The following is a 26,746-nucleotide window of genomic DNA, read 5'->3' as shown; positions in this document are numbered from 1 at the left end:
GGGACGGCGAGCGGGCGGGCCACTCGGGGCAGGAAGGTGAGACCCGGGACCAGCTCGTCTTAGCAGGCGGTCTTGGCCGGCAGCCCTCGTGGGCGCTGCGCTCGCGACGTTGCAGGGTGGCGAGGTTCCGCTCAGGCGCCACCTGCGTAGGTCTGATCGCGGCAGGGGGCGGGGCCGGCGAGGCCCCAGTGACCCGGTGCTTCCCGCCGGGCCGAGGGACCCAGCCTGGGGCTCGGAGCAGGGCCGGGCCGCCTCGTGACCGCCGCAGTCACGCCGTCCTTAATCACCACTAGCCTGTGCGCCAGGCTGGCCACGCTCGCCCTCCCCCAAGCCAGGCGACCCAGGGGACTTTTGTGGTGGCTTGTTCTGAAATGCCAAAGCCACCCGATTATTCAGAACTGAGTGACTCTGTAACGCTTGCCGTGGGAACAGGAAGATTTTCGGGACCACTGTAAGTGCCTCAGAGTTGCTGTCTTAACTTGGGGGCTCCGATACTGGATTAACATGTAGAACCCACTGCTCCGGTCAGTAGCGAAGCTGTTAAACTAGATGGCATTTCAACCACAGAAGTGGAATGTCCCCAGGAAACTAGTGTAATTCTAATTTCTGAGGGGATGGTGTACTGTAAGGTTTAAGCAGAACTTAAGATATACTGAAAGCAGTGCCTACTTGCTCCTAGCTATTACATAAAGCCATTTGTAAGCTGTTCGCATTTAATACAAATTTGTCTTAAATGTGATAGTGGCTATTTCACATATATACCATAGGCTATAAAGCAAGTGCATTGCAATAGTTGCCATGGCGGCACTACTAAACCTCAACTGGATTTTTTCTTTTAAGTCACAGAGCATGGAGAATGATGAATTTCCGTCAGCGGATGGGATGGATTGGAGTCGGACTCTATCTGCTAGCAAGTGCAGCAGCATTTTACTATGTTTTCGAAATCAATGAGACTTACAACAGACTGGCTTTGGAACACATTCAACAGCACCCAGAGGAGCCCCGGGAAGGAACTACATGGACACATTCCTTGAAAGCTCGGTTACTTTCCCTGCCTTTTTGGTTGTGGACAGTTATTTTTCTCATACCTTACTTACAGATGTTTTTGTTTCTTTATTCTTGTACAAGAGCTGATCCCAAAACTGTGGGCTACTGTATCATCCCCATATGTTTGGCAGTTATTTGCAATCGCCATCAGGCATTTGTCAAGGCTTCTAATCAGATCAGCAGACTCCACCTGATTGACACATGAACTCTGTCCGTTTTTCTTTATGATTACAAAACTGCCAGTACTTTATGGAGTCTGATCACAAGACTGCAGTTTCTCCACAGATCTCAGGAAGTTGTGGTAGGGTAGAGGTTTTTTAAATGTGACATGGAATTATATCTGTTTTTGTCGGTCGTGGGGCTTGAACTCTGGGCCTGGGCACTGTCCCTGCGCTCTTCAGCTCAAAGTGAACGCTCTACCACTTGAGCCACAGCACCACTTGTGGAATTATATCTGAATAATGACTTTTTAGGTAAAGCCTGACCTGACATAACATACAAAATCATGTCAGTGACTTCAGATTTTGGAAGTAATATTGTCTTTGTTATTTTCAGTCCTTAGAAACTTGAACAAGTATCTGAACTCATGTTTCTGCTCTACTGTACAACATAGTGGTGATTCATAAATTTTTCCTTTGGGGGAAAAAATATGAACATTCCCATTGTGTTGTGTTAAAAGGTCCAACCATGGTCATAAAATTTATACAATTACTTTGCTTTAAAATTCTTCATATCATACTAAAACATCATTATTTTGTTGTAGCTAAGCCAAATGTTTATGCTTGCTTGCTTTCATCTTGTGAAGAGCTAGTATAAATTACTGAGGTGTTTTTCTTTCATTCTTTCTTGATATTAGGGACAAAACCACGCACACTGTACAGCAGAGCTAAACCCCAATCATGATAGTTGTCTTGACAACAATTTGCTCTGGATAATGGCTACCTAAATCATTATTGCTATTAGTTTTAAAGAATTATTTGGGAAGACTAACATTTAAAAATCAAAAAAAAATCTAGAAGTAACTTGTACATCAAAGATGGGGAGATAATATGGTCAAAGGAAAATATCTCAGGTAATTTAGGCTAGTACTTATAAGAACATGATACCTTTCCAATGCTACCATTTCATCATCCCTCGTTCTTTATGGCCCAAGGTTAGGTACTTCCATGAAGATGTGATCCTTGTACTTCCTTTGCACTTCTGTATGGTACCAATATAAATAGGAAAATTACTAGATTCTTTTCTGGATGAGCTAAACAGTTTCTGGGTGTTTTTTTTTTTTTTAAACTGGTACTGAAGGCTTGAGCCTAACTTTTCAAGTTTTTGCTCAGATTTTACTTCAGCTGGTACTCTACCACTTAAGCCATACCTCCATTTCCAGCTTTTTGGCAGTTAATTGGAGAAGTGTTTCTTGGCTCAGTCTGCCCAAAATGAGCCTTGATTCTCACATCTCAGCATCCTGAGTAGCTAGGTTTACAGGCATGAGCCACCAATGCCTGGCTATTGAGTTATGTTAATACATGAAAACATTTTACTGTTTCACTAATGACACTGTTCTATCGTGACAGCATTATGTTTATCATAATTTGATAAGCCTTGTCTTAAGAGAGCCAATAGGGGGCTGGGAAGGTGGCTCGGTAGAGTGCTTGCCTTGCATGCATGAGGTCCTGGGTTCAATTCCTCAGCACCACATAAGCAGAGAAGCCAGGACTGGCGCTGTGGCTCAAGTGGTAGAGCACTAACCTTGAGCTGAAGAGCTGAGGGACAGTGCCCAGACCCAGAGTTCAGGCCCACAACTGGCAAAAAAAAAAAAAAAAAAAAAGAGAGCCAATAGGTAAATATGTGTGATCACTTTATAAAATCTGCAATATTTAAAATCTCATATACTTTTGGACCATGATTGGGAGTCATCATTCATTAGTGTTTTTTTTTTTTTGTCTACAGCAATATGAATAGGTATTAAATTGGCTGTCTACATTAGAACTATCAAGGGAAAAAATCACTTGCCAATGTCCACACACCAAAACCTGCTTGGCTGTACACATTAGAACTATCAAGGAAAAAAATCACTTGCCAATGTCCACACACCAAAACCTGCTTGACTCATCAATCCAGTGGCCAGGAATACTTTAAAATGTTATTCTTCTCAAGTCCTCCTGAATTTTCCTCAGAATACAAATGAAGTTTTTAACATGACATACCTTTAATTTTCTACTGTTTGTGCTGTAGACTATTTTAGTCGAACTGGTCATCTTGATGATTTTTTGTGTGTGTGTGCTGGTCTTGGGGCTTGAAGTCAGGGCCTAGACACTGTCCCTGACCTTTCTTTTTTTTTTTTTTTTGTCGGTCGTGGGGCTTGAACTCTGGGCCTGGGCGCTGTCCTTCAGCTCTTCAGCTCAAGGCGAGCACTCTACCACTTGAGCTACAGCGCCACTTCCGGTTTTCTGGTGGTTTATTGGAGATAGGAGTCGCACGGTCTCTCCTGCCCGGGCTGGCTTTGAACCGCGATCCTCAGATCTCAGCCTCCTGAGTAGCTAGGATTACAGGCGTGAGCCACCAGCGCCCGGCGTCCCTGACCTTTCTTGCTCAAGACTAACACTCTACTGCTAGAGCCACAGCTGTACTTGCAGCTTTTTTGGTAGTTAATTGGAGATCAGAGTCTCCTGGACTTTCATGGGAATCACAATCCTTAGATCTCAGCCTCTTAAGTAGCTTGGATTATAGGCCTGAGCCACTGATGTCCAGGTTATCTTGATGATTCCTGAACTTGGTAGAACACCCTAACTCAGAGCCTCTGCACTATGTGTGCCTAGCCTGATGCTAGGACCTGTCTTGTTGCACTACCTTCTTCAAATGTTTGCTCAAACTACCCTATTTAAAAGGAAGAATCCTTCTTCCCTGTTTAACTTTTCTCCATAGGACTTGATGTCATATGCTACATAATGTGTCAGATCTTAAATCCACAAAGGCTGGGGTTCTGTTGCTTACTGATGTAGGTCCCTAGGTCCCATATCTACAACTGTGCCAGGAACACAGTAGGTACCCAGTATGTAATTACTGATGTACACTTCTCTCTCTCTCTCTTTTTTAAAAAACATTTTTGTCTTTTGCTTTGTATACTTTTCTTGCTAGATGGCAAAACAGTATAGTTCATTCTTGAGAAGTTAGTATTTGCTACTAAGTGCATAACATATCATTTGTTTAGTTGTCAGTTATTAAAAGTAGTTATTAACCTCTTTCAGATTCCAGAATGTAGTGATATATTTTCTTCAAGAAAAATGGCTCTTTATTAATAGTCTTTGTGACACTGTGACACTGGTCACAATAGGAATTTTCCTACTGATGCTGAGGAAAAAAAACATACGCATATAACAAGGTTTTAAAACATTCCTAAGGCCCTAAAGAAAATTTTGTTTCAATCATGAATTTCTAAACCATCAAAATGCCAAATATAAGCCACTCTTTTCCAACTATAGCATATAATTTCAATCCTGAGCACTGAAACCAATACTGAGAGCCTATAAAAACACTCAAACTACTTCTATTCCCACCAGAATTTTGAAAGTACACTTCTACGTAAAACTACATCGCCATGGCCTATCAATGTCTTAATACAAGCTGCTACTTTTGTGGGCCTTGAACTCGGCCTGGGTGCTCTTCCCTGAGCTCTTCAGCTCAAGGTGAGCACTCTACTACTTGAGCCACAGCGACACTTCCAGTTTTCTGGTGGTTTTATTGGAGATAACAAGACTCATGGATTTTCCTGCCCGGGCTAGCTTTGAACCTCGATCCTCAGATCTCGGCCCCCTGAGTAGCTAGGATTACAGGCATGAGCCATCAGCGCCTGGCTAAGCTGCTACTTTTTCTTTAAATAGAGCACTCTTGATCCTAAAGGCCACCTAAGAATTAACAATTACAGCAACAATGTGAAATTTATTTTATACTTTGAGAGTAATGCATGTTTTTCAAGGATAAGGCTAAGTATGTCAATTTTATGAACAACACCTCCCCTCTTCGTATTTAACTCTGCTCAAATGCCTATGGAAGTTGCATTCTACTTCCTCTTCTGACAAAGTAGTTGGATTTGAAATATAGATTTCTGTGTGTGAATATGGTTTGAACTCAAGGCCTGATATTGTCTCAGCTTTTTTTGCTCAAGGCTAGTGCTCTTCTACTTGACCCACAGTTCCACTTCCCGTTTTTTGATAATTAGAGATAAGAGTCTCCAGGACCTTTTGTCCAAGCTAGGTTCAAACTGTGAACCTCAAATCTGAGCTTTCTGAATAGCTAGGATTATAGTGTAAGCCACGAGAGTCTGGCCTATTTTTGTTTTTGAAGTCTAAATTCACTTTATTTTTTGCCCTGAATTACTTATATGACAGGGTATTAATTCTTGATTTGCCCTTATTAAATTTAAAGCATGACTTTTTAAAATTAAAAGTTGTTTGTATTAAAAATTAAAAAAAAAAAAAAGAATCTCATCGAAAAAAAAAAAAAAGTTGTTTGTGTTGGAGGAGGGATAGACTTTGAAGCCAGCAAGGGTTTCAAAACAAGGCCTTGTCTTTAAAAAAAAATTACTTGAAAGTTTCAAAATAACTTTTTACCTATTTGTACAAAAAAAATTTTTTAGGTGCAACTAGAACCAAAGGCCATACAATGAGAAGCTCCCCTCTCTCCTGATCCTACTTCCTTTTTCCCAGGACAGCGTGACTATCCTTTCAGACTACACAACATCTAGCATACACTCTCCAGTCATCGCCTTCTACCCAATTCTCTATCGCTCTAGTTTTCATTTAATGTACAGTGATCCCTGTATAGCACACTGGGCTATATCTTTTTGTCTTAATAGCTACACAATATCATTCCATTATTTTTATTTACTAGTGTTCTGCTAATGGATATATTCTTACTAAGAATAACATTGCAATAACTAGTTTTATAAACAGCTCTTTGGGCATGTGTTATCTGTAGGAGAAATCCTGGTAAAACTGTTGAATGAAACATCATGTACATTAGCCGATTGCTGGTGGCTCATTTCTATGATAGTTTTCAACTTTAGTTCTCAATTACCAAGTACAAAAAGTTCAAATAGGAATTGCGTTTTCTTACAAAACAGCAGTCAAAAATTAAAGAACCAAGGCTAGGAAGGTGGCTCAGTGGTAGAGTGCTTGCCTTGCATGCATGAGACCCTGGGTTCGATTCCTCAGCACTACATACACAGAAAAAGCTGGAAGTGGTGCTGTGGCTCAAGTGGTAGAGCACTAGCCTTGAGCTGAAGAGCTGAGGCCCAGAGTTCAAGCCCCATGACCGACAAATAAATAAAAATTAAAGAATCAAGTGCTTGTGGCTCATACTTGTAATTCTAGCTACTCAGGAGGCTGAGATCTGAGGTTCACAGTTCAAAGCCAGCCTGCACAGGGAAAGTCCTGTCCTTGAGACTCTTTATCTCCAATTAACCAGCCCCAAACCAGAAGTGGAACCATGGCTTAAGTAGCAGAGTTGACAGCCTTGAGTGAAAAAACAAAGGGATAGCACCCATGCCTTCAGTTCAAGCCCCAAAAACTGCACCAAAAAGGCTGAATTGGAGGTGTGGCTCAAGTGGTAGAGCACCAACCATCAAGTAACAATGTAAGTCCCTGAGTTCAAATCCCAATACATATATGTATGTATGTGCATGCACAGACACCCAAAAATAAACAAAAAGGTGCCCTAGACCAGGCCCCAGGACCAGCAAAAAAATAAAAATAAACGTGCCTTAGTACAACAGGCAAACACAATAGAAACATACGTTTCAGCCACTAAGTGTTTTGAAAAGGATTCAACAGTTCTTGTTTGGTTTTACCTTTTTTTTGTTGGTCATGGGGCTTGAACTCTGGGCCTGGGCGCTGTCCCTAGCTCTACCACTTGAGCCATAGCACCACTTCCAGCTTTTTCTGTTTAGATGGTGCTGAGGAATCGAACCCAGGGCCTCAAGCACTCTACCACTAAGCCACCTTCCCAGCCCTTATTTTTTGAGATAGGATCTCCTTATATAGACAGGTTAAACTCAAGATCCCTCTGCTTCAATCTACCAGTTGCTGAGATTAGTAGTGTACCACCAGTATCCACTTTAATTTTTATTTTTTGGTTCATGCTTGGTGCTGTACCACTTATTTAATCCACAGCTCTAGTTCTACTATTTGTTTTTGTTCTGGTACTGGCTTGAACTCAGGGCTTTTCACATTCTCTCTTAGCCTTTTTCCTCAAGGCTGGTGCTCTGCAACTTGAGCCACAACTCCACTTCTGGCTGGTTAGTTGGAGATCAGTCTTAGATTTGTTTGCCCATAGTCCTAGTATGTCTGTTCACTCGTTTTCCTTCTACTTACAAAGAATTAATATTTTGATGCCTAGTATAAAAAATTTCTCCCACTTGCTCTCACCAGTTTTTCCAAAATAGTATTACTCATGAACCATGACACATACTTTGGTACTAGGCCTTAAACTCAGGGCCTCTCATGGCTGGCACTCTACCACTGTGCCAATCCCCTACTTCAGCCTTTTGGTTAACTGAAGAGTCTCTTAGACTTGTCTACCCTGAATCACTTCAAAACACCATCCTCTCAGCCTCCTGAGTAGGTAGGATTATGGTATGAGCCAATAGTGTGCCTAGCTTACTCTGCTATTATTATTGTTGTTATTGTTATTATTATTGTCAGTCATGGGGCTTGAACTCAGGACCTTAGCATTGTTGTCCCTGAGCTCTTTTGCTCAAGGCTAGTGCTGCTCTACTACTTTGAGGCATAGCTCTACTTCCAATATTCTGGTGGTTAACTGGAGATAAGTCTCATGGACATCCTTGCCCAGGCTGACTTTGAACCATGATCCTCAGATTTCAGCCTCCTGAATAGTTAGGATTACAGATTTGAATTGCCAAAGCCTGGCTTTTTTTTTTTTTTTTTTTTGGTCAGTCATGATGCTTGAACTCAGGGCTTAGGCTGTCTCTGAGCTCTTTTGCTTAAGGCTAGTTCTCTACCAACCTTGAGGCACAGCTCCACTTCCAGTTTTGGGGTGGTTAATTGGAGATAAGACTTTCCTGCCTGGACTGGCTTTGAACTACAATCCTCAGATCTCAGCCAGCTGGACGTGTACTTTTTATAACAGAAGTTAAAAGATATATCACACACTTTAATACAGTATTTAAAAAAATAACACAATGATAAACATTCAGTAGCCAATTTGGAAGATTTCATACATCATGAAGTATTCTGTTATTTCTACAGCCTGAAATTTCTCACTCAAGACAACAGACTGCAGTCCCAAACATTTATCTTCCTCTGGTAAAAAACAAAATTTTTCCTCTGATAAACTTGTTCCAAGAGAGCAAAATACATGTTTTCCCAAACTACAGCGCAAAGCTCCCTTAAATAGCTCCCTTAAATATCAGTGTGAATAGGATGTAAGATGTAGTAGTAGTCTTTTTTTTTTTTGAGGCAATGTCTTGCTACATAGCTCAGGATGGCCTTGAATTTTCAATCTTCCTGCCTCAGCCTCCTGAATAGCTGAGAATACAGGCAATGCATTCTACTTGGCCCAGCTCAATAGAAGTCTTTTGAATTTCATAAATGCTATTACTAAGATGGTGGTTTGGGTCGTTTTGCAGATGGTCCGTCTGAGTTACTTCTCTTATCAATGTTATTTTCATCTTCTGCATCATCTTCATCATCACCTTTTAAAATAAATATTTGTTGTATGACATGTTCAGTGAATGAAAGAAATATTGACAGCTAAAATGGTTGATATGAGACCATTTAACTTTCAGGATTAATAAAACTATTCTCATCTTAAAAGATTATATATTATTTAATCCTATTCAGGAGGCTGAGAACTTAGGATCAGAGTTTGAAGCCAGCCTGGGCAGGAAAGTCCTTGTGTATTTTCTCCAAATAACCACAAAAAGCCAGAACTGGAGCTGTGACTCAAGTGGTAGAGCACTAGCCTTGAGTACAAGAGTGCAGGTGCTTAGGTACAGAGTTTAAGCTCTGGGACACAAGGTACCTAGTTCTGATTTAAGACAAAATAAATAAAATTAATGGAGTTTTATCATTCCATTAATGGTTCCACCTTCAAATTGCATTTACAAAACTGGGACAAGGCATTATATTCGAAGTACATTACGTAAAAGAAGTACCAAACCTGAGGGTATGAATGGAATTGGGAAAGATGAGGAGGAGAGGAGAGAACAATGGAAAGGGGTGATACTGGTGCATTTTACTCATAATCTGACAGGATGAGTGGAAACTTCTTTGCATAACTACTTAAAACAACAAAAATAAGTAAAAGAAAAACACAGGAAGGGAGCCTCTGGGTTAAGACTGAAGTCTGTCCCAATCTGCAGAAGCTGTCCCTCCCTACTAGGCTGCACTCTTTCTTACACCTGACAAAACTATTTTCGTTTACCAAGACCCAGCTAAAAAGCCATGCTCTCTCTAGACTGGCCTTCCTCGACCATCTCTGCCACAGTGAAAGAACCCCTCAAAGATTTGATTTTCCTTCTTTAACGATTGGATCTGCCCATCACACCTCGTGGTGTGAGGACACTGAGTACAATCCATCTCACTTTTTCTCCAGCCCAACGCTTGGCACAGAGTAGTAGGCGTTGAATGCATTTTTGTTTTGCTTTGCTCTTTTTCTCCCAATATAAACCCTCAGGAAGAAATAGCTCGCTCAGAAAAGAGCACAGCAGGGCCTATCATTTTTAGGTGAAATTCTTACTCCAGGCTCACTTTCAGTCAATCCGTCGGTTATATCACGGGCTCAATTCTTACCCCAGGCTCACTTTCGGTCAGTTAACCGGTCATTTCACGGGCTCCCCAGCCGAAGGCCCCAGGACGCCGCGCCCCGCCCCGCCGCACCCTCCGGGAGCTTCGGCAGCCTCACCGTCCAACGCGTCGTCTGGGGTCGCCGCCACCCGGCCCTGCGCTTCCTGCTGGACCAGGGAACCGAAGAATTCGACGACTAGCTCCTTCATCTGGGTTACGCCCGACAACAGATTCTGGAAAGGATCGGCGTCACCTGACATCTGGCAGGTCACCCGTAGTCGCCGAGGCTCCCCGTCAGGCCCTACGTACTCCCCTACCAGCTCCATGGCGACCGCTTCGCTTTAAGAGCGCGCCACGGGGAAGCGCCACCGGAAGCGGAAATGAGCCCGCGGCCGGCGCAGGCGGGAGAAAGCAGAGAGATAACTTCCGTTTGTCGGATGTCGTTCCTCCCCCTTCCTTTGCGTTTCTTCTTTACGATTGGTTCCTGGCCCTGAGGCCCCGCCTTCTCCGCTACGCCCCTCGCGGCCGCTTTTCCCGCCTCCGCCGGAGTCGTGGTAGGGTGCGGGTGACAGTTGAGCATGGCCGGAGCGGAGAGCCCCGCTGGGCGTCCGTCGGAGCTGGAGCCCGTGGTGTCGTTGGTGGACGTGCTCGAGGAGGACGAGGAGCTGGAGAACGAGGCGTGCGCTGTCTTGGGCGGCAGCGACTCCGAGAGATGCTCCTACTCGCAGGTGGGCGCGCGGCCCGGGCCTCGTCTTCCCACCTAGCTCTCCCGGTTTCTGCCTGCCGTGGGCGTCCCGCCTGCGCCGCCCCTGGGACACCGCTGGTCGTAGGCTTCCCCAGCCCCCGCCCTGCTGCCTTTTCCGCGCCCCCTTCCTCCGCCTGTGTCCCGCAGGGGCCTCCCTCCTTCGTCCTGCGCCCAGCCGCTCGCGATTGTGCAGACCCTGGCCCTGAAGCTGCTGCCCTGCCCCTCCTCTCCGACTGGAGGACCTCTTGGGTGGCCCGGCTGCGTTTCACGAAACCGTCGTCTCAAATCTAGACATGTTTGACCCTTCTTTTTTCCATCTTAAGAATGTTTAGGAGGAAATGAATCGGAGCGTGATGGTCAAAATAGAGTTTTGTAAGGGCCCTGGGATTGAAATTTTCCCCCTTGTGCTGTAAGCTCCTTGGCAATTCTGCAATTTAGTTTAACTGCACACTAATGTCCCCCCCCCCCCCAAAAAAAGCGAACAACACCAAGCGAGCACTGGGTCTCTTTGAACTGTGACATTCCCCACTCCTCCCTTCCCCGGAAATAAAGCGGAACCAGAACATCAGGTGGCTTTGGCAAGGAGGGGGGGGCAGATAAGGATCTGTTTGGCCTTTGGGAGATGTTGTGTGCAAGTGTTGGGGGGGGGTGTAATGGAGTGGGAGTGACTCATCTTGTATTTCTAAGTACCGTAATGGAGACGGGCGGACAGGGTGAAACTAACAGGGAATGCAGATTGGTAGGAGAAAGCAAGTTACTTAGGCCTCTGTGTAAAGTGGAAGACGGGGACTGAGGGAAGAGACTTGAAGTCATTATGTGGTAGGGACAGAAGTCATAATAATAATGATTAAGAGACCAGAAAAGAGTAAAATTAAGAAAATGACAATTTATTTACAGGCGATACACAAATTAAAACTTACTATGGTGTGGGGATGGGTGCTGGGACTTGAACTCAGGGCTTCACATTCTTGCTTGATTTTCTTGCTCAAAGCTGGAGCTCTATCACTTGAGCCCAGTTTCACTTCCAGCCTTTTGCTGGTTAACTGGAGATGACAGTCTGCTGGAGCTGGCTTCAAACAGCTGTTCTCAGATCTCATCCTCTTGGGTAAACAGGTTTACAGGCTTGAGCCACCAGTGCTTGGCAAACTTACTATCACTTTAAGAAAAAAAATTATATGAAAACAAGTATTAATATAGATACTAAACATACATAGTGTTTGGGTACTATGTTGTATAAACTTTTAAAGTAGTCTTAAAGGTTATTACAGGAAGATCTTGATCCGAAAATCTGACTTTAATTTTTTCTCAGACCTTAGTAATGATATTGTTACTGTTTTTTCATTAATTTGTTTCCTTCTGCTTTGGGGCTGATTTTCAGGGCTCAGTAAAGAGACAAGCTTTATATGCCTGTAGTACTTGCACCCCAGAGGGAGAAGAACCAGCAGGAATTTGTCTGGCTTGTAGTTATGAATGCCATGGAAGTCATAAACTCTTTGAACTATACACAAAAAGGTAAATAGATTGTTGCTAGTGTTTACTAAATGTTTATATTCTTTCTCAACTTGACCTGTTTCTTATTTAGTACAATTGTATAATTGAAGGGATTTTCCCCACCATAGGACCTTTTAAAACATAATTATGGTAAAAACTCAAATTACTCATTCTTTCTCTGCATTACTTTAGTTGTGTGAGTAGTACAGATATTTGTCTTTATATTAATTTCCAGAATTGTAAATCTCTCATTGTCATGGGCTTGGGGAAATTCCTAATTAGATACAGGAGCAGCAATGGAAGGCACTCTAAATGCTAGAAATGAGGCAAAGGGAAGAGGCAATGATTTGAGTTTAGAGAACACTCAGCACACTGGTGGGCCATGCTTATAATCCTAGCTACTCAGGAGGCTGAGATCTGAGGATAGCAGTTCAACACCAGCCTGGGCAGGAAAGTCCTTGAGACTCTTATCTTCAATTAACCACTGGAAAACCAGAAGTGGAGTTATGGCTCAAAGTGGTAGAGTGCTAGCCTTGGGCAAAAGAGTCAGGAATAGCTCCCAGGACCCAAGTTCAAGCCCATAATTGACTTAAAAAACTACAACTAGCAAATGTAAGTCTGGAAACAGTATTCAAGTGGTAGAGCGCCAGCCTAGCCAAGTAAGTGAAAGGCCCTCATTAAAAGAAAATTGACTCTCTTTAATTTTTTTTTTTTTTTAGAAATTTTCGTTGTGATTGTGGAAACAGCAAGTTTAAAAATCTGGAATGCAAATTATTTCCTGTAAGTAGCAATTATAGCTACAAATACATTCAAAGAAGCTGAGAATGATATTATTGAAGTGGGTAAAAAACAGATGTTTTTCAAAAAGGATGTTCTTTTTCTTTGCAGATGAGTATTTCATTTTCACTCTTAGAGAAACTAGATAACCTATAGCATAGATTGTAATTAATAAGAAAGGTTTGGGGAAAATACTCATGATTGGGGAAAAACCTCATGATTGCTAAAGTTGTCATGATTTCCCTTCATTTGAAGACTAGTTTTAGGTGATTTCTTTCACTTCTTCCTGCCCCCCTCCACCTTCCCCCACCCCCAATAACCTGAGAGTCTTTAGTAACAGCCATACATAAAGAAATGCCTTGACATTCCAACCAATGTAAGTTCTCATGGGTTGGGAAAAAAAGCAAAGAATATGTGCATATGTATAAATACATATACATGAACATGTATGTTGTATATATGTGTGTATGTATATACACAAACACATATACTTATATCTTCATTTTATTGTATGTATATGTTCATATATTATATGCTCAATTTCCCCAATTGCTACAAAAATGATGCAGAAAATAATACTTTTCCTGATTCTTGGGAAATGTATGTCTTTACTAGGAATGAATTTTTTTTGCCTTCAAACTCAAAAGTTAAAGACTAACCTGTGGGAAAAAAATTTTTTTGTGGAAAATAGTTAATGCAAAGATTTATGACATGCATATATCTATTATATGATTTATAAAATCATACTCAAAATTAGACCTTGTTATATAATAAAATTATTGTCTTTCAGGAGAAAGCAAAGGTAAATTCTGGTAATAAGTACAATGACAACTTCTTTGGACTGTATTGCATTTGCAAGAGACCTTATCCAGATCCTGAAGATGAGGTAAGAGATTTGGAGGTTAAAGTCTGACTATATCAACTCTAGCCTCTTCAGCCTCTTGTCGAATATATTTTAGAAATAACTCAGGATATTGGAGTATCTTGTAGGAATAACGATACCAAGTCAAAAAGAACTCAGTAAGGCAAACTTTATCTTTGCAGAAGGGTGCACCATTGGCCCAAAATCTGGCAAGCAAGCACATGTAGCTCACAGCTACTCCCTTTGCTCACGTTGGCTGAGCTCAAGTTCACAGTCTGCAAAAGGATGTGGCTTAATTAACAAGATGTAACTAAAATCAAGGCACAGAAAGTCTTAATTAAAGTGCTCAGGAAAAGAATACAACTAAAATGTAAAAAGGTCCAAGTCACCTGATCAAAGCAGGAACCCATGCCGGGTGCCAGTGGCTCATGCCTATAATCCTGGCTACTCAGAAGGCTGAGATTTGAGGATTGAGGTTCAAAGCCATCCCCGGCAGGAAAAGCGGTGAAATTCTTTATCTCCAATAAACCACCAGAAAAACGGGAAGTGGCACTGTGGCTAAGTGGTAGAGTACTAGCCTTGAGCTGCAGAGCTGAGGGACAGTACTCAGGCCCAGAGTTCAAGCCCTATAAGGGACCAAAAAAAAAAAAAGCAGGAACCCTTCAGAAAATGTTTTTTATCAAGATTAACAGAAAGGAAACAAAGTACTTTAGGAGCTGTTCAGGAAGTATTTCATGATACTCAAGGATTGTATATTTACTCTTATACATAACTGGCTTGGATCTATAACCAGTACAGATCCCAATTTTTCTCAATATAGAAATGAGATATTGGAAAGGACTTTTCCAAGACCAGAACTTTCTTTTCTCACTTTTCCCTGCCTGCTTCACCAATGAACATTTTCTGAGAAGGGACCTTCTACTTCTTGCCTTCCTGGAAGTAAAGAAATGTGTACATAACAATTTCAATGGCAAGTATAGGCAAATTTTAGAGTTTCTCATTCCTTCTTCTTCCTTCCCAAGTGTATCCCAGGTAAATACAGTGTGTCTACAGTTACATAGCTGAGAATCCTCCTGCAAATGTATATGGGATGGATATCTACATGTAGAATTAATGTGTCAGAGAGCATTTGTATTTCAAATTGTGATCATGCCCACCAAAAGGATTCAACCACCAATATATGATACTATTTTTTACCTCCAACAGTCTTATCAACCCTATATATTAAAATTTTGCCATTCCAATAAATGAATAGTACCTTTTAAAGTTTTTGCTGGGACTGGGAAGGTGGCTCAGTGGTAGAGCGCTTGCTTTGCATGCATGAGGCCCTGGTTTCGATTCCTCAGCACCACATAAGCAAAAAAGAAAAAAACCGGAAGTGGCGCTCTGGCTCAAGTGGTAGAGCGCTAGTCTTGAGCTGAAGAGCTAAGGGACAGCACCCAGGCCCAGAGTTCAGGCCCCACAACCGGACCAAATAAAGTTTTTACTTTCCTTGATTATGATTGAAGTTATAGACATTTTTCATAGGTTTACTGGCATTTTTCAGAACGTCCAAATTGTCCTTTCATATATTCAGCCTATCTTTTGGCTACTTTGGTTTTTATTTGTATATTTAAAATTTATATTTCAAGGAATTAGCTTTCTGCTTTCTTCATTGTTTTTTTTATCACTTTTTTTTTAACTGTATTTTTTTTGTCTTTTCTTTTTTGGTACTGGGGATCGAACCCAGGACGTTGCACTTGCTAGGCAAGCGCTTTGCCACTGAGCTACATCCCAGCCCTATCACATCTTTTTTTCTTTTTCATTTTTGTTGGTAATAAAGTTTGATCTCAAGGCCTCATGCTTGCTAGACTAGTTCTCTACTACTGCCTCCAGTTCTTTCTTGACTTTTAGTTGTTTTGGAAACATAACTATTGCACCAAATTATATAGAAGAAGGAACTGAGCCAGCCACTGGTAGGTCATGCCTACCAGAAAAACCAGAAAACCAGAAGTGGCACTGTGACTCAAGTGGTAGAGCACTTGCGATGAGCTGAAGTGTTGAGGGACAGTGCCCAGGCTCAGAGTTCAAGTCCCACAACCAAAAAAAAAAAACAAAAAACAAGAAGAAAGAACTGAAGGTATGTTTGAATTAACAAAAATAAGATCTTACAATTGATACTTTAAGGTATGGAGTAAAATACTCCTTATAATACTGCTGAATAGAAAAGATGAATACATTGATAGAGGCATAAGAAAAACTATATGTGAGGGCTGGGAAGGTGGCTCAGTGGTAGAGCGCTTGCCTTGCATGCCTGAGGCCCTGGGTTCAATTCCTCAGCACCACATAAGCAAAAAGAAAAAAGGCGGAAGTGGCGCTGTGGCTCAAGTGGTAAAGTGCTAGCCTTGAGCTGAAGAGCTGAGGGACAGTGCCCAGGCCCAGAGTTCAGGCCCCACAACCGGACCCCAAAAAAAGAAAAAAAGAAAGAAAAACCATGTGTGTGCTTTTTGCCTGATTTTTTTTTTTTTTTTTTTGGTCGGTCGTGGGGCTTGAACTCTGGGCCTGGGCGCTCAAGGCGAGTGCTCTACCACTTGAGCTACAGCGCCACTTCCAGTTTTCTGGTGGTTTATTGGAGATAGGAGTCTCACAGTCTCTCCTGCCTGGGCTGGCTTTGAACCGAGATCCTCAGATCTCAGCCTCCTGAGTAGCTAGGATTACAGGCGTGAGCCACCAGCATACGGCTTTTTGCCTGATTAAAGTACTATATGACTGATATGGCAAAACTTCTTGGCATAATTAATACATACTTTTGAAAATTAATGACAGGATAAGAATAACAAAACAGGGTTTTTGTTTTGTTTTGTTTTGTTTTTTGTCGGTTATGGAGCTTAAACTCAGAGCCTAGATGCTCTCCTGAGCTCTCTTGCTCAAGGCTAGCGCTCTACCACTTGGGCCATAGTGCTACTTCTGGCTTTTTGGTGGCTAATTGGAGATAAGAGTGTCATGGACTTTCCTGCCCAGGTTGGCTTTGAACTGTGATCCTAGATCTCAGCCTCCTAGTAACTATGATTATAGGCATGAGCCACCAGCACCTGATTGAAACAAGTTCTCTTAGGTGAAGGTGAACAAAAAGTCAATGAGGATGGGTGTGGTAAAAATAGTTTATTTGCATATGTGAAAATAGAACAATGAAGTTTGTTGAAATTGTTTTAGAAGTGGGTAGGGGAGAGTGATAAAAGATGTCAGTTTGATCAGGATGTATATTAATGCATTATATGCATGTATGGAAATGTCACAGTGGAAGCAGCCCCTCCCCTTTATATAAACAACTAATGTGTGTTAGTTAAATAAATCCTACAGGACATGGTGCCTCATGCCTGTTAACCTAGTTGCTCTGGAGGCTGAAATCTAACGATTATGGTTCGTCTATCTCCCTTCAAGAGACTGAACATTTATCCTTCATCTTGCTTGGTAGATGCTATGGTTCAAAGTTCCAAATGCCATAGTTTTATCACAATCAGATACTAACTAATGGATGTGAAAGATATGCTTGCAAACCTGTTCAAATAAACTTCTTTGTCCTTTTGACAGCTGTTACATGGTTAGTCTTACCGTTGGTAGCCAATTATTTAATATCTAGTTCTATTTTGTGTCACATTTACTTCCATGTCCCAACATTCAAAGCATTCATTGGCATGATCTTTTTCTGTATTAGGTTCCTGATGAGATGATTCAATGTATAGTCTGTGAAGACTGGTTCCATGGAAGGGTAAGGAAACCATTTTCCCTTTAAAGTCTTATCTCCACAGAAAGACAGGCTCCTTTCCTTTTGAATTGTTTCATTTTATTTTACAATTACCCTTTTAAAAAATAAACTATTCTGGGAGAGAGAAGGGAAGACACCGTAAGAAAGGAAATGTACTCATTACCTGACTCATGTAATTGTAATCCTTCAATATATCACCTCTCTAACAACATAAGGTAAATAATTAAAAAAAAATAAACTATGATAGTAGTGTACTTTTACAATATTTAAAAACTGGGCATTTAGCTCTGTTGGAGATTGCAAGAAAGCTGCTTTCTGTATTTACAGCATCTTGGCGCCTTTCCCCCGGAGAGTGGGGATTTCCAGGAGATGGTGTGCCAGGGTTGTATGAAACGTTGTTCTTTCTTGTGGGCCTACGCAGCACAGTTAGCAGGTAGGTGCTTCTGTGAAACTGGCATGACACAGAATTGTGCTTGGGAAGTTAATATGTTTAATCTAAAGTGTTTAATAACTTTTTTTTTTTTTTTTGGCAGTACTCGGGTTTTGAACTTAGGGCCTCAAACTTGCTAGGCAGGCCATTCTACTACTTGAAGCTAAGCCCTCAGCCCAGCTTGAACTATACATCCATTTCCTGCTTTTTGTTGGTTAATTGAAGATAAGAGTCTTTGCTTGGAACTGTGATTGCAGATCTCAGCCTCCTGAGTAGCTAGAATTATAGGCGTAGCCACGGACACCAGTAGCCACGGACACCAGGCCTAGAAATTTTTTTTTTTTTTTTGAGAGGGGGTGGATAGGTGTTGGGGCTTGAACTTAGAGCCTGGCACTGTTGCTTTTTTTTTTTTTTTTTTTTTTTCTTTCTTCCCTCAAGGTTAGTACTCTACCACTTGAGCTACAGTTCCACTTCTGGCTTTTTTGGTGATTAGTTGGAGATGTGTCTAACAGACTTTCTTGCCTGGGACGACTTTGAACTATGATTCTCACTCAGATCTCAGACTCCTGAGTAGCTAGGTGATCTATGGAGGGGTTATAGTTACATAAGTCAGGTAAAGAGTACATTTCTTTTTCTTTTTTTTCTTTTTGCTGGTCCTGGGTCTTGAACTCAGGGAATGGGCACTATCCCTGACCCTCTTTTTGCTCAAGGCTAGCTCTACCACTGGTGCCATAGCACCACTTACAGCTTTTTCTGAGTAGTTTATTGGAGATAAGAATCTCATGGCCTTTTCTGCTCTGGCTGGTTTCAAACTGCAATCCTCAGATCTCAGCCCCTGAGTAACTATGATTATAGGTGAGAGCCACAGGCGCCTGGCCCAATAGGGTTTTCTTAATTGGTTTCCCCTTCTCCCTTCATTTCCTTCCTTATCAACAGATGGCTTCATTTGCTATTAATTTGAAATACCATTACCCAATATTAGCTCCCTTATCATTTCTCCTTTTTCTTTCACAGTATTTACTTTCCCTCTCTTCTTGATTATCCTATCTCCTTTTAGCATATTTGGTACATTTGTTTCTCCTTTACACAAAGTGCTTAAGTGGAAATGAATATTAAAAGCAGTTTAATTTTTTGGATTAGGCAGACATAACCTAAAGAAGTGTTGATATTTCCTAGCTCCTTCTCCCAGAGAACAAAGTGACTTCTCCTTTTCTCGATTATGAAATACTTAAAACTCGAAATAAATAATTTCTTTGTCCAATAGGTCTATGAGTGTTTGTGTGTTTGTGTTTGTATTCATTGAATTCACAGTAATGAAAATATCTCCTGAGGATGATGGGTTGGTGCTGAATGTTGACGGAATAGGTGATCAGGATGTTATCAAGCATGATAATGGTGGTCATCAAGATACTACCCTCAAAGATGATGTTCCAGAACATGGAAAGGATGCTGTCAAGGAAGTTAAAGCAGAGCAGAATAATGAGCCTTGTGCCAGCTCTAGTTCTGAATCTGATCCCCAGGTAATATATGAAGCACATGTTGAAAAAGAATGTAATTTAGATAACATTAATTCCATAAGCTCTATATCTTTGGATTTCATTGTAGTCTTTGCCTAAAGAAGTCCCTTCAAAACTGGGTACCATTGGTTCACACCTGTACTCCTAGCTATTTAGGAGGCTGAGATCTGAGGATCGTGGTTCAGAGACAGCCTGGGCAGTAAAGTCTGTGAGACTCTTATCTCAAATTAACTCCCAGAAAGCCAGAAGTAATGCTGTGCCTCAAAGTGGTAGAGCACTAGCCTTGAGCAAAAGAGCTCAGGGACAGCACCCAAGCCCTGAGTTCAAGCCCAGGACCAATAACAACAAAAAGTTCCTTCATAAATCTAAACTATGATAGTTTAAAAAGCCCTTCAAAGCTTCATTTTGTTGCAGACTGTGTTTAAGAATCAAAGCCTCAACACAGAATCACCATCTGGCTGCAGATTTCAGGAGCTCAAAGCTAAGCAGTGTGTAAAGAAAGACACTGCCACCTATTGGCCCCTGAACTGGCGCAGCAAGTTGTGCACCTGCCAAGGCTGTATGGTGAGTGTCACGTTAAGTTGATGTTTATGTGTGTTGTTCATTAAAAAGTGTCTATATGAAATTGATAGAGGAGTTCAGGGACTTTCCAGTTTTTCTACTAAGCAGATTTATGTAGAAGAAAATGAGAATCGTGCAGTGCTTTTTATCATCTTAACTTTAGTCTAGCCCAAACAGTGATTTTTAAAGATCTCATAAACCTTATAACATCCACTGAGAAGTTGGGAGATAGCTAAAAAAAACATTTGGGCAAGGAATGTTTTCCAAGCCATTTTGTGTTTAGAGGCTCGGATTTTTCTAGGTGTTAACAATAAATAATTTTTAGTAATTAGTTGACTTTTTGAAAATGATGTACAGTTCTAATGGGGAAACCAACTTTTTTTTTTTTTTTTTAAGAAAATGTATGGAGACCTAGATGTCCTCTTCCTGACAGATGAATATGACACAGTTTTGGCTTATGAAAACAAAGGCAAGATTGACCAGGCCACCGAGAGAAGGGACCCATTGATGGACACTCTCAATAGCATGAACCGAGTCCAGCAAGTGGAGCTCATTTGTGGTAAATACTGTTTTTGTGTGAAAATTTACAAAGTTTATGAAGTCTCCTTCACTGTATCAAAAAATTGTATAAAGAAAGTAGTAGGGGCTGCAAAGGTGCCTCAGTGGTAGAGCGCTTGCCTTGTATGCCTGAGGCCCTGGGTTCGATTCCTCAGCACCACATAAGCAAAAAGAAAAAAGCTGGAAGTGGCGCTGTGGCTCAAGTGGTAGAGCACTAGCCTTGAGCTGAAGAGCTGAAGGACAGCGCCCAGGCCCAGAGTTCAGGCCCCACGACCGGACCCCCCCCCAAAAAAAAAAAAAAAAAAAAAGAAAAGAAAATAGTAAACTCTATTTCTACTTTTACATGGAGTGACGTTTGAATTACATAGTAAGCCTTAACTGATGTTGGTTGATTTAAATATGGTTGTGTATTCAACAGCTGTGGACTCAGTTTCATTCTAGAATAATTATATATTTGAGAAACCACAACAAGTACTATTTTGATTAAGGGTACATGTTTGAATGATTTTTTTTGCATCTCTCAGTATAATTTTCATTGAGCCTTCTATGTCATCTTCTCTGAGAAAATAGCAACTTTTTAACAGTTCGTAAGGTGGTTCACTAGAAGGGAACTTTGGCCACACTCTGGAATGCCCAAGTTCCACCAGCCTTCTACTGCTGCCACTTGGTGGGTGCCACCGTGGTTTCCCTTTTATGCAATTGGTGGAATTGTTTCTAGCCTTTTATTTATTTTAACTCTGATTGATTCCTTTTGTCTTTATTAGATGAAAAGATTTTATATAGTGGTGGCTGTGTATGAGAGATGCTTTGTATTTACAATAGTTTGCTAATGAGAGCATAAGTTTTACACTTAATCTGTGATGATCACTGCAAGTACTTGAATTCCAGAAAAATAGTAAACCTTTAAAAAAATTGTTAGCTCATCTTTAAGGATATTTCTGCATTTTGTGTGTTTATTTTTTTGTTTTGTTGTTCTTATTAAAAAGAGTCTCAGGGGCCGGGAAGGTGGCTCAGTGGTAGAGCGCTTGCCTTGCATGCCTGAGGCCCTGGGTTCGATTCCCCAGCACCACATATGCAAAAAAGAAAAAAGCCGGAAGTGGCGCTGTAGCTCAAGTGGTAGAGTGCTAGCCTTGAGCTGAAGAGCTGAGGGACAGTGCCCAGGCCCAGAGTTCAGGCCCTACAACTGGACCCAAAAAAAAGAGTCTCAGCAAAATGAAGGAAGCCCAGAGGTTTTGGGAGGCATTGCAGGTTTTACTTTTATCTATTAAACATTCAGCTGTCAATGGCAAATAAGTGGTTTTTGAAAGCACATGGGTTAACTATACTTCAAATACTTTTGTGGTTTTGATTTAGAATATAATGACTTGAAGACCGAACTTAAAGACTATCTGAAGAGATTTGCTGATGAAGGCACGGTATGTTGAGTAAAAGAATTTTAATCATAGCCCTGTAAGTTTTTAATTTTTATTTGTTAAAAGATTTTTTTTGGCTGGGCGCCGGTGGTTCACACCTGTAATCCTAACTACTCAGATCTGAGGATTACAGTTCAAAGCCAGACCAGGCAGAAAAGTCCATGAGACTCTTATCTCCAATGTACCACTCAGAAAACCAGAAGTGGCACTGTGGCTCAAGTGGTAGAGCATTAGCCTTGAGCTGAAGAGCTGAGCGACAGCGCCCAGGCCCAGAGTTCAAACCCCACAACTGACCCAAAAACAAAAAAAAAAAAAAAAGATTTTTTTTGTTAGCATATATATTAGTTTTACAAGGCTGGTGTTTCATTTTAATATTTACATATGTACATACAATGTACCCCAATCAAAATAACCTCCACTCCCCTGTAAATTTTGAATACTATTTCTTTGGTGATTTAAAAAAAAATAATTACAACTTAAAACGGAGTACTTGAAACTTTTATATTTGAGGAGTTGGAGACAAATTTGCTGTTTAGCTTCTGCAGTCCTTGAACTCTTAATCTTCCTGTCTCAGCTCTCAAATCCTAGGATTACAGTAAGCACCACCAAGCAGAGCTGAGTACTTGAAAGTTTAATGCAGAAACTATTTATAGGGCTGTTGGCAGGCTAAGGGGGATCAGTAAAGGGGCAGTTCAACACCAACAGACATATTGGAGGGCCTTATCAGTCCCTGAAGGCCAGAAAGAATGGGGCAGGCAAGAGCACCACTCAGGTTTGGAGTAGTTGTAGCTGAGAAAGCCATCGGAAGGAAATAGGAACACCAACTCTGCTGATTTGGACTTAATGAAAACAAAGATGGAACAGTAGTGACTAGCAAGAAAAATTAAAATCAAATCCAATTTATACATACTAGGCATAAATTTCTGTGTGTATGCACACATACACAGATACCACTGCCGAGGCTTGAACTCGGGGCTTGCACACTGTTCCTGAGCTACTTTTGCTCAAGGCTAACACTCTATCACTTGAGCAACAGTACCACTTCCAGCTCTTTCAGCTTATGTGGTACTTAGGAGTCGAATCCAAGGCTTCATGCATACTAGTTAAGCACCCTACCACTAAGCCACATTCTCAGATCAAGCACTTTACTTCTTAAGCCACAGCTTTTCATCTGGCTTTTTGGTGGTTAACTGGAGATAAGAATCTCATACAGGGCTGGGAAGGTGGCTCAGTGGTAGAGCACTTGCCTTGCATGCTCGAGGCCCTGGGTTCGATTCCTCAGCACCACATAAGAAAAAAGCCGGAAGTGGCGCTGTGGCTCAAGTGGTAGAGCGCTAGCCTTGAGCTGAAGAGCTGAGGGACAGCGCCCAGGCCCAGAGTTCAGGCCCCACGACCGGACCCAAAAAAAAAAAAAGAATCTCATACACTTTTCTACAGTCTGGCTCCGAACCGCCATTCACCGATCTCAGCCTCCTGAGTAATTAGGATTACAGGTGTGAGCCACCGGTGCCTGGCTTAACTAAAATATTTTTAATAGTTTACTAGTATCATAAATATGGCTCAATTAGTAGAGTGCCATCCTAGAGCAAAAAAGCTAAGTGATAGCCCTAGTACTGGCTCATAGTGTTGAGCAGCAGAGCCACCGCCATTGGAGGTCCCTGTCAGCCCGCAGTCCTCATCCTCCCAGAGTGCTGTGCTGCCACGCTCTCATGTTCTGCAACTTGGTGCAGCCAGTGGATTTCTAATCTAGACACTAAGTGTCCACTTACAATAGGCTTATTCAGACCTGACCTCTCGTGATGGGGGAGCATCTTGTAATCTTAGGGCTTCCTATGAGTGTGCTGACCTATACTGTTGTGTAATGTAGTTCTTTCCTAATTTTGCCTTTTGTTAACAGGTTGTTAAGAGAGAGGACATTCAGCAGTTCTTTGAGGAATTTCAGTCAAAAAAGAGAAGAAGAGTGGACGGGATGCAGTATTATTGCAGCTAGAATGGAATACGATGCTTTCACTCAGGCCAATGAAAACGCCGCTTTACTGTTCCAGGAACACACGAGGCCTGTTTCATACTCGGTTCCCTTCCTGTCCTCCAGCTGTGAGCTCTCTTCCTTCTTAACTACAGTAGCCACCAGTTGACGCTCATCTCACAACCAGCATCCTTCATTATGACTCAACTAAACGTAACTCATTCCACAGACTTCAGCTCTCTCCTGTCCAGGATACCCAGGGTTTTCTGGTTATAAGTTTTAAGAAGTTTGATTTGGTTTTGAGAAAGCAAATTGGTTCCTTTTCTAGTGATTTGTTTTTAAACTCCCAAAATGTGTGTCCTTTGTCACATATCTGTCCCTTCTAGGACCTTGTTAGGCATTGCAGAAACCAGAAGCTCTAAGGGCCCCCCTCCCCCCATGATCGTGGTGCCTTGGGTTAGTGCTTCCTCAAGCCTCTTCTGCCTACTTCTCCCTCCCCTGCTTTCTGAGGTTTGTCATGGCTTAGAAGGGATTTTGGAACCTGCTTTCTCTGGGCCAGCCTCTAGAGTAACCAGGACTGATGGTGTTCTGGCCTAAATGTTTGTCATAGGCAGGGAGACTAACCGAAACAGTGTTGAGGAAGCAGACCTTTGTTCTGAATTTTACTGATCAATTTCAAGTGAACTACTCATTCATGATTCTCCTGGCACTCGGATGTTAGCATTTCAGTACTGTATGCTCCCAGGGCTTCTTGGGGAGGGGAATTCTGCCAGTACACTACTCCCTTTCCTGCTGCCTAGAAAACAACCAGGCATTACCCCTGTGAAATCTTGGTCGTTTGGTAAGTCCTCTGGATTTCCTTATGTTATCAGGGATATTCATAACTTTATATTTGAAGTGGACCTCTTTTGATATTGCTTTGTTATAAAAATGTTATTAGAACCCAAGTAAGTTATTATTTCTCCTTGACCCTGTACCGAAGACAAAAGATACTGTTTGGCTTTCTTGCAGTGAGGGCAGTGGCTTCCCTGATTTGGAGGAGACTGGCTAAGGGAGAGATTCCAGATGAGGCGTTTAGCTACATTTTACACCCTGTCCACAGCCACTTCTCTAATGACAGGGCTTTCAAAGGTCCTCCTGGGACATATAAAACCCTGCATTTGAGAGGAAGGCCTTTCAGTTGGTATGAAATCTCTTTGAAGCCCTCAGCCTGTGGAAAAATTTTTTTGGTACATAAAGAACCCTAAGTTGCATTGTGTGGAGGAACAGGGTCTTTCCTGACAGTAGGTGACATACTTTGAGGAAATTAAAAGTTACTCGGGCTACGTGTGTGTGAATGTTCCTTTGCGTCCAGCAGTCAAGATGAGCAAGATGAACCATCAGGGCTCATGATATGGTACTGGTTATGGTTTTTGGCACTCAGCCTCCTTGCAGATCCTTGGGAAGACTAGTGTGTGTGGAGCTCAAGGTCTTGTGGCTGCAGAAGGTGCCTGGGTGCCCTGAGTGGGCCTTGTGGAGAGGCTTGTGGAAAAGCTCGGGAACTCTTCCAGGTCTGAGGATTTGAGCTGCACTGTTAGTTTATCATTGTGTCCTGCAAGTTTGTATCTCCCAAATATCTGATTTAACTCCCAGAAGGTTCCTTTCTTGCAGTAACAGGTCAGGACCAAATCTTGGAGGTACTGTGTTACTGTGCAGCACAATTGTGCATGTCACCCAGTGTTCGGTGGCTTGTTTCACAAAAGGTACTGCTCTTCCACATTAACCGGAAAACTTTTTTTTTTTAAACCTGTTCACAACTAGTTGTCTTACTATTGGACTGTCTCTTCTACAGGGAGACTCTCTTTGGCCAACATATGGCAGTTGATACTAATGCATGTTTTATGCAAAACAAGGATGTGATACTAGTTGCTTTTAAGGAATTCTGGCATTCTATGTACTTTTTTTTTTTGTAGCAACTGTTATTGGACTTAAATTACATACTTCAATCAGGTTTCTGTAAAATCTAAATAAAAACAATTCAAAATAGTTGCTTTTTGATTGCTGTTAGTCATGTTTAGCTCTGCATAGCCTCCCTCTGCAGGGGGAAGGAGGATGGTGTCTTCCAGGAGCCAATCCCAAAGCTAAGGGGCTGAGAGTCACATCACTCTCATGTTAAAGAACACTTAGTCCAGTTGTTAATGATATGTACATGAATGGATTTGCTTAATATCTGTGTCTTCCTCAGTAAGATGTCAATCCAGGGAGGTCAGAAACTGGCTTTGCTGATCATTATTACAGTGCTTGCTGCCTGATTGGTGTAGACAGCTTTGTTACACCAACAAGAGAGCTCATTCACCGGCCAACAACTTGCTGAGTACTGTACAGGGTTGAGCATACTTGACCAGAGTTTCACAGCTATAGGCAACAGGATCCAGGATGCCTCAGAAGTAGGCAGGGGCAGGCAGCGGAGTGGGGAATGAGGCCCAGAACCCAGGATGTCCCACTGGCAGTGGGCAGGGGCAGGCAGCACAGTGGGGAAAAGGGCCCAAGCTGGAAAGCTAGCTGCTCCACTGAGGAACAATGTGTCAGTGGGAATCTAGACCCCCTGGCTTCACAGCTCTGTGACAAGGACAGTGAAAAGGCTTCTTACAGGGCTGGGTACACTTGTTCACAGATTTTATGGGCCATGTTAGTCTCTGTGTCTTAGTTCCTCATCTGCCAAATCAATGATATTCACGCCTCACTGGATAGTGAGTACCAAGGCCACAGGAGCCTCTGACTGCGCTCATATTCTGCACGCCTTCACCTAGCTCCCACCTGCATCCTCGTCTTTCAGCATGGGTCCAACCACGGCTTAG

At 42.0% G+C, this 26,746-nt stretch overlaps 3 protein-coding genes across 3 annotated transcripts; 2 read left to right on the top strand and 1 right to left on the bottom strand.

Annotated features, from left to right (window-relative positions):
- The first annotated feature begins 2 nt into the window (after positions 1-2).
- Lyset (lysosomal enzyme trafficking factor) lies at positions 3-5,928 on the top strand. The gene is made up of 2 exons (XM_069997692.1): positions 3-451; positions 841-5,928. Exons 1-2 carry the CDS (start codon positions 372-374, stop codon positions 1,250-1,252), a joined length of 492 nt encoding a protein of 163 aa, XP_069853793.1. The 5' UTR covers positions 3-371; the 3' UTR covers positions 1,253-5,928.
- Positions 5,929-8,190: 2,262 nt separating this feature from the next.
- Positions 8,191-10,208, bottom strand: Gon7 (GON7 subunit of KEOPS complex). Its single transcript, XM_069997693.1, has 2 exons — positions 9,964-10,208; positions 8,191-8,752 (listed from the first exon to the last, which is right to left on the bottom strand). The coding sequence occupies exons 1-2, from the start codon at positions 10,169-10,171 to the stop codon at positions 8,658-8,660; spliced, it is 303 nt and encodes a 100-aa protein (XP_069853794.1). The 5' UTR covers positions 10,172-10,208; the 3' UTR covers positions 8,191-8,657.
- A 156-nt stretch (positions 10,209-10,364) lies between these two features.
- Ubr7 (ubiquitin protein ligase E3 component n-recognin 7) lies at positions 10,365-25,937 on the top strand. The gene is made up of 11 exons (XM_069997689.1): positions 10,365-10,573; positions 11,969-12,102; positions 12,801-12,861; positions 13,649-13,744; positions 17,415-17,468; positions 17,793-17,898; positions 19,207-19,415; positions 19,827-19,976; positions 20,370-20,532; positions 21,885-21,946; positions 23,841-25,937. Exons 1-11 carry the CDS (start codon positions 10,424-10,426, stop codon positions 23,931-23,933), a joined length of 1,278 nt encoding a protein of 425 aa, XP_069853790.1. The 5' UTR covers positions 10,365-10,423; the 3' UTR covers positions 23,934-25,937.
- Positions 25,938-26,746: the final 809 nt, after the last annotated feature.

This window comes from Dipodomys merriami, unplaced genomic scaffold (genome assembly GCF_024711535.1).
Source record: "Dipodomys merriami isolate MVZ:Mamm:240054 unplaced genomic scaffold, mDipMer1.0.p SCAF_50, whole genome shotgun sequence".
Taxonomy (NCBI): Eukaryota; Metazoa; Chordata; class Mammalia; order Rodentia; family Heteromyidae; genus Dipodomys; species Dipodomys merriami.
The sequence above is the reverse complement of the archived record's forward strand: the minus strand, read 5'-3'. Positions and strand labels throughout refer to the sequence as shown.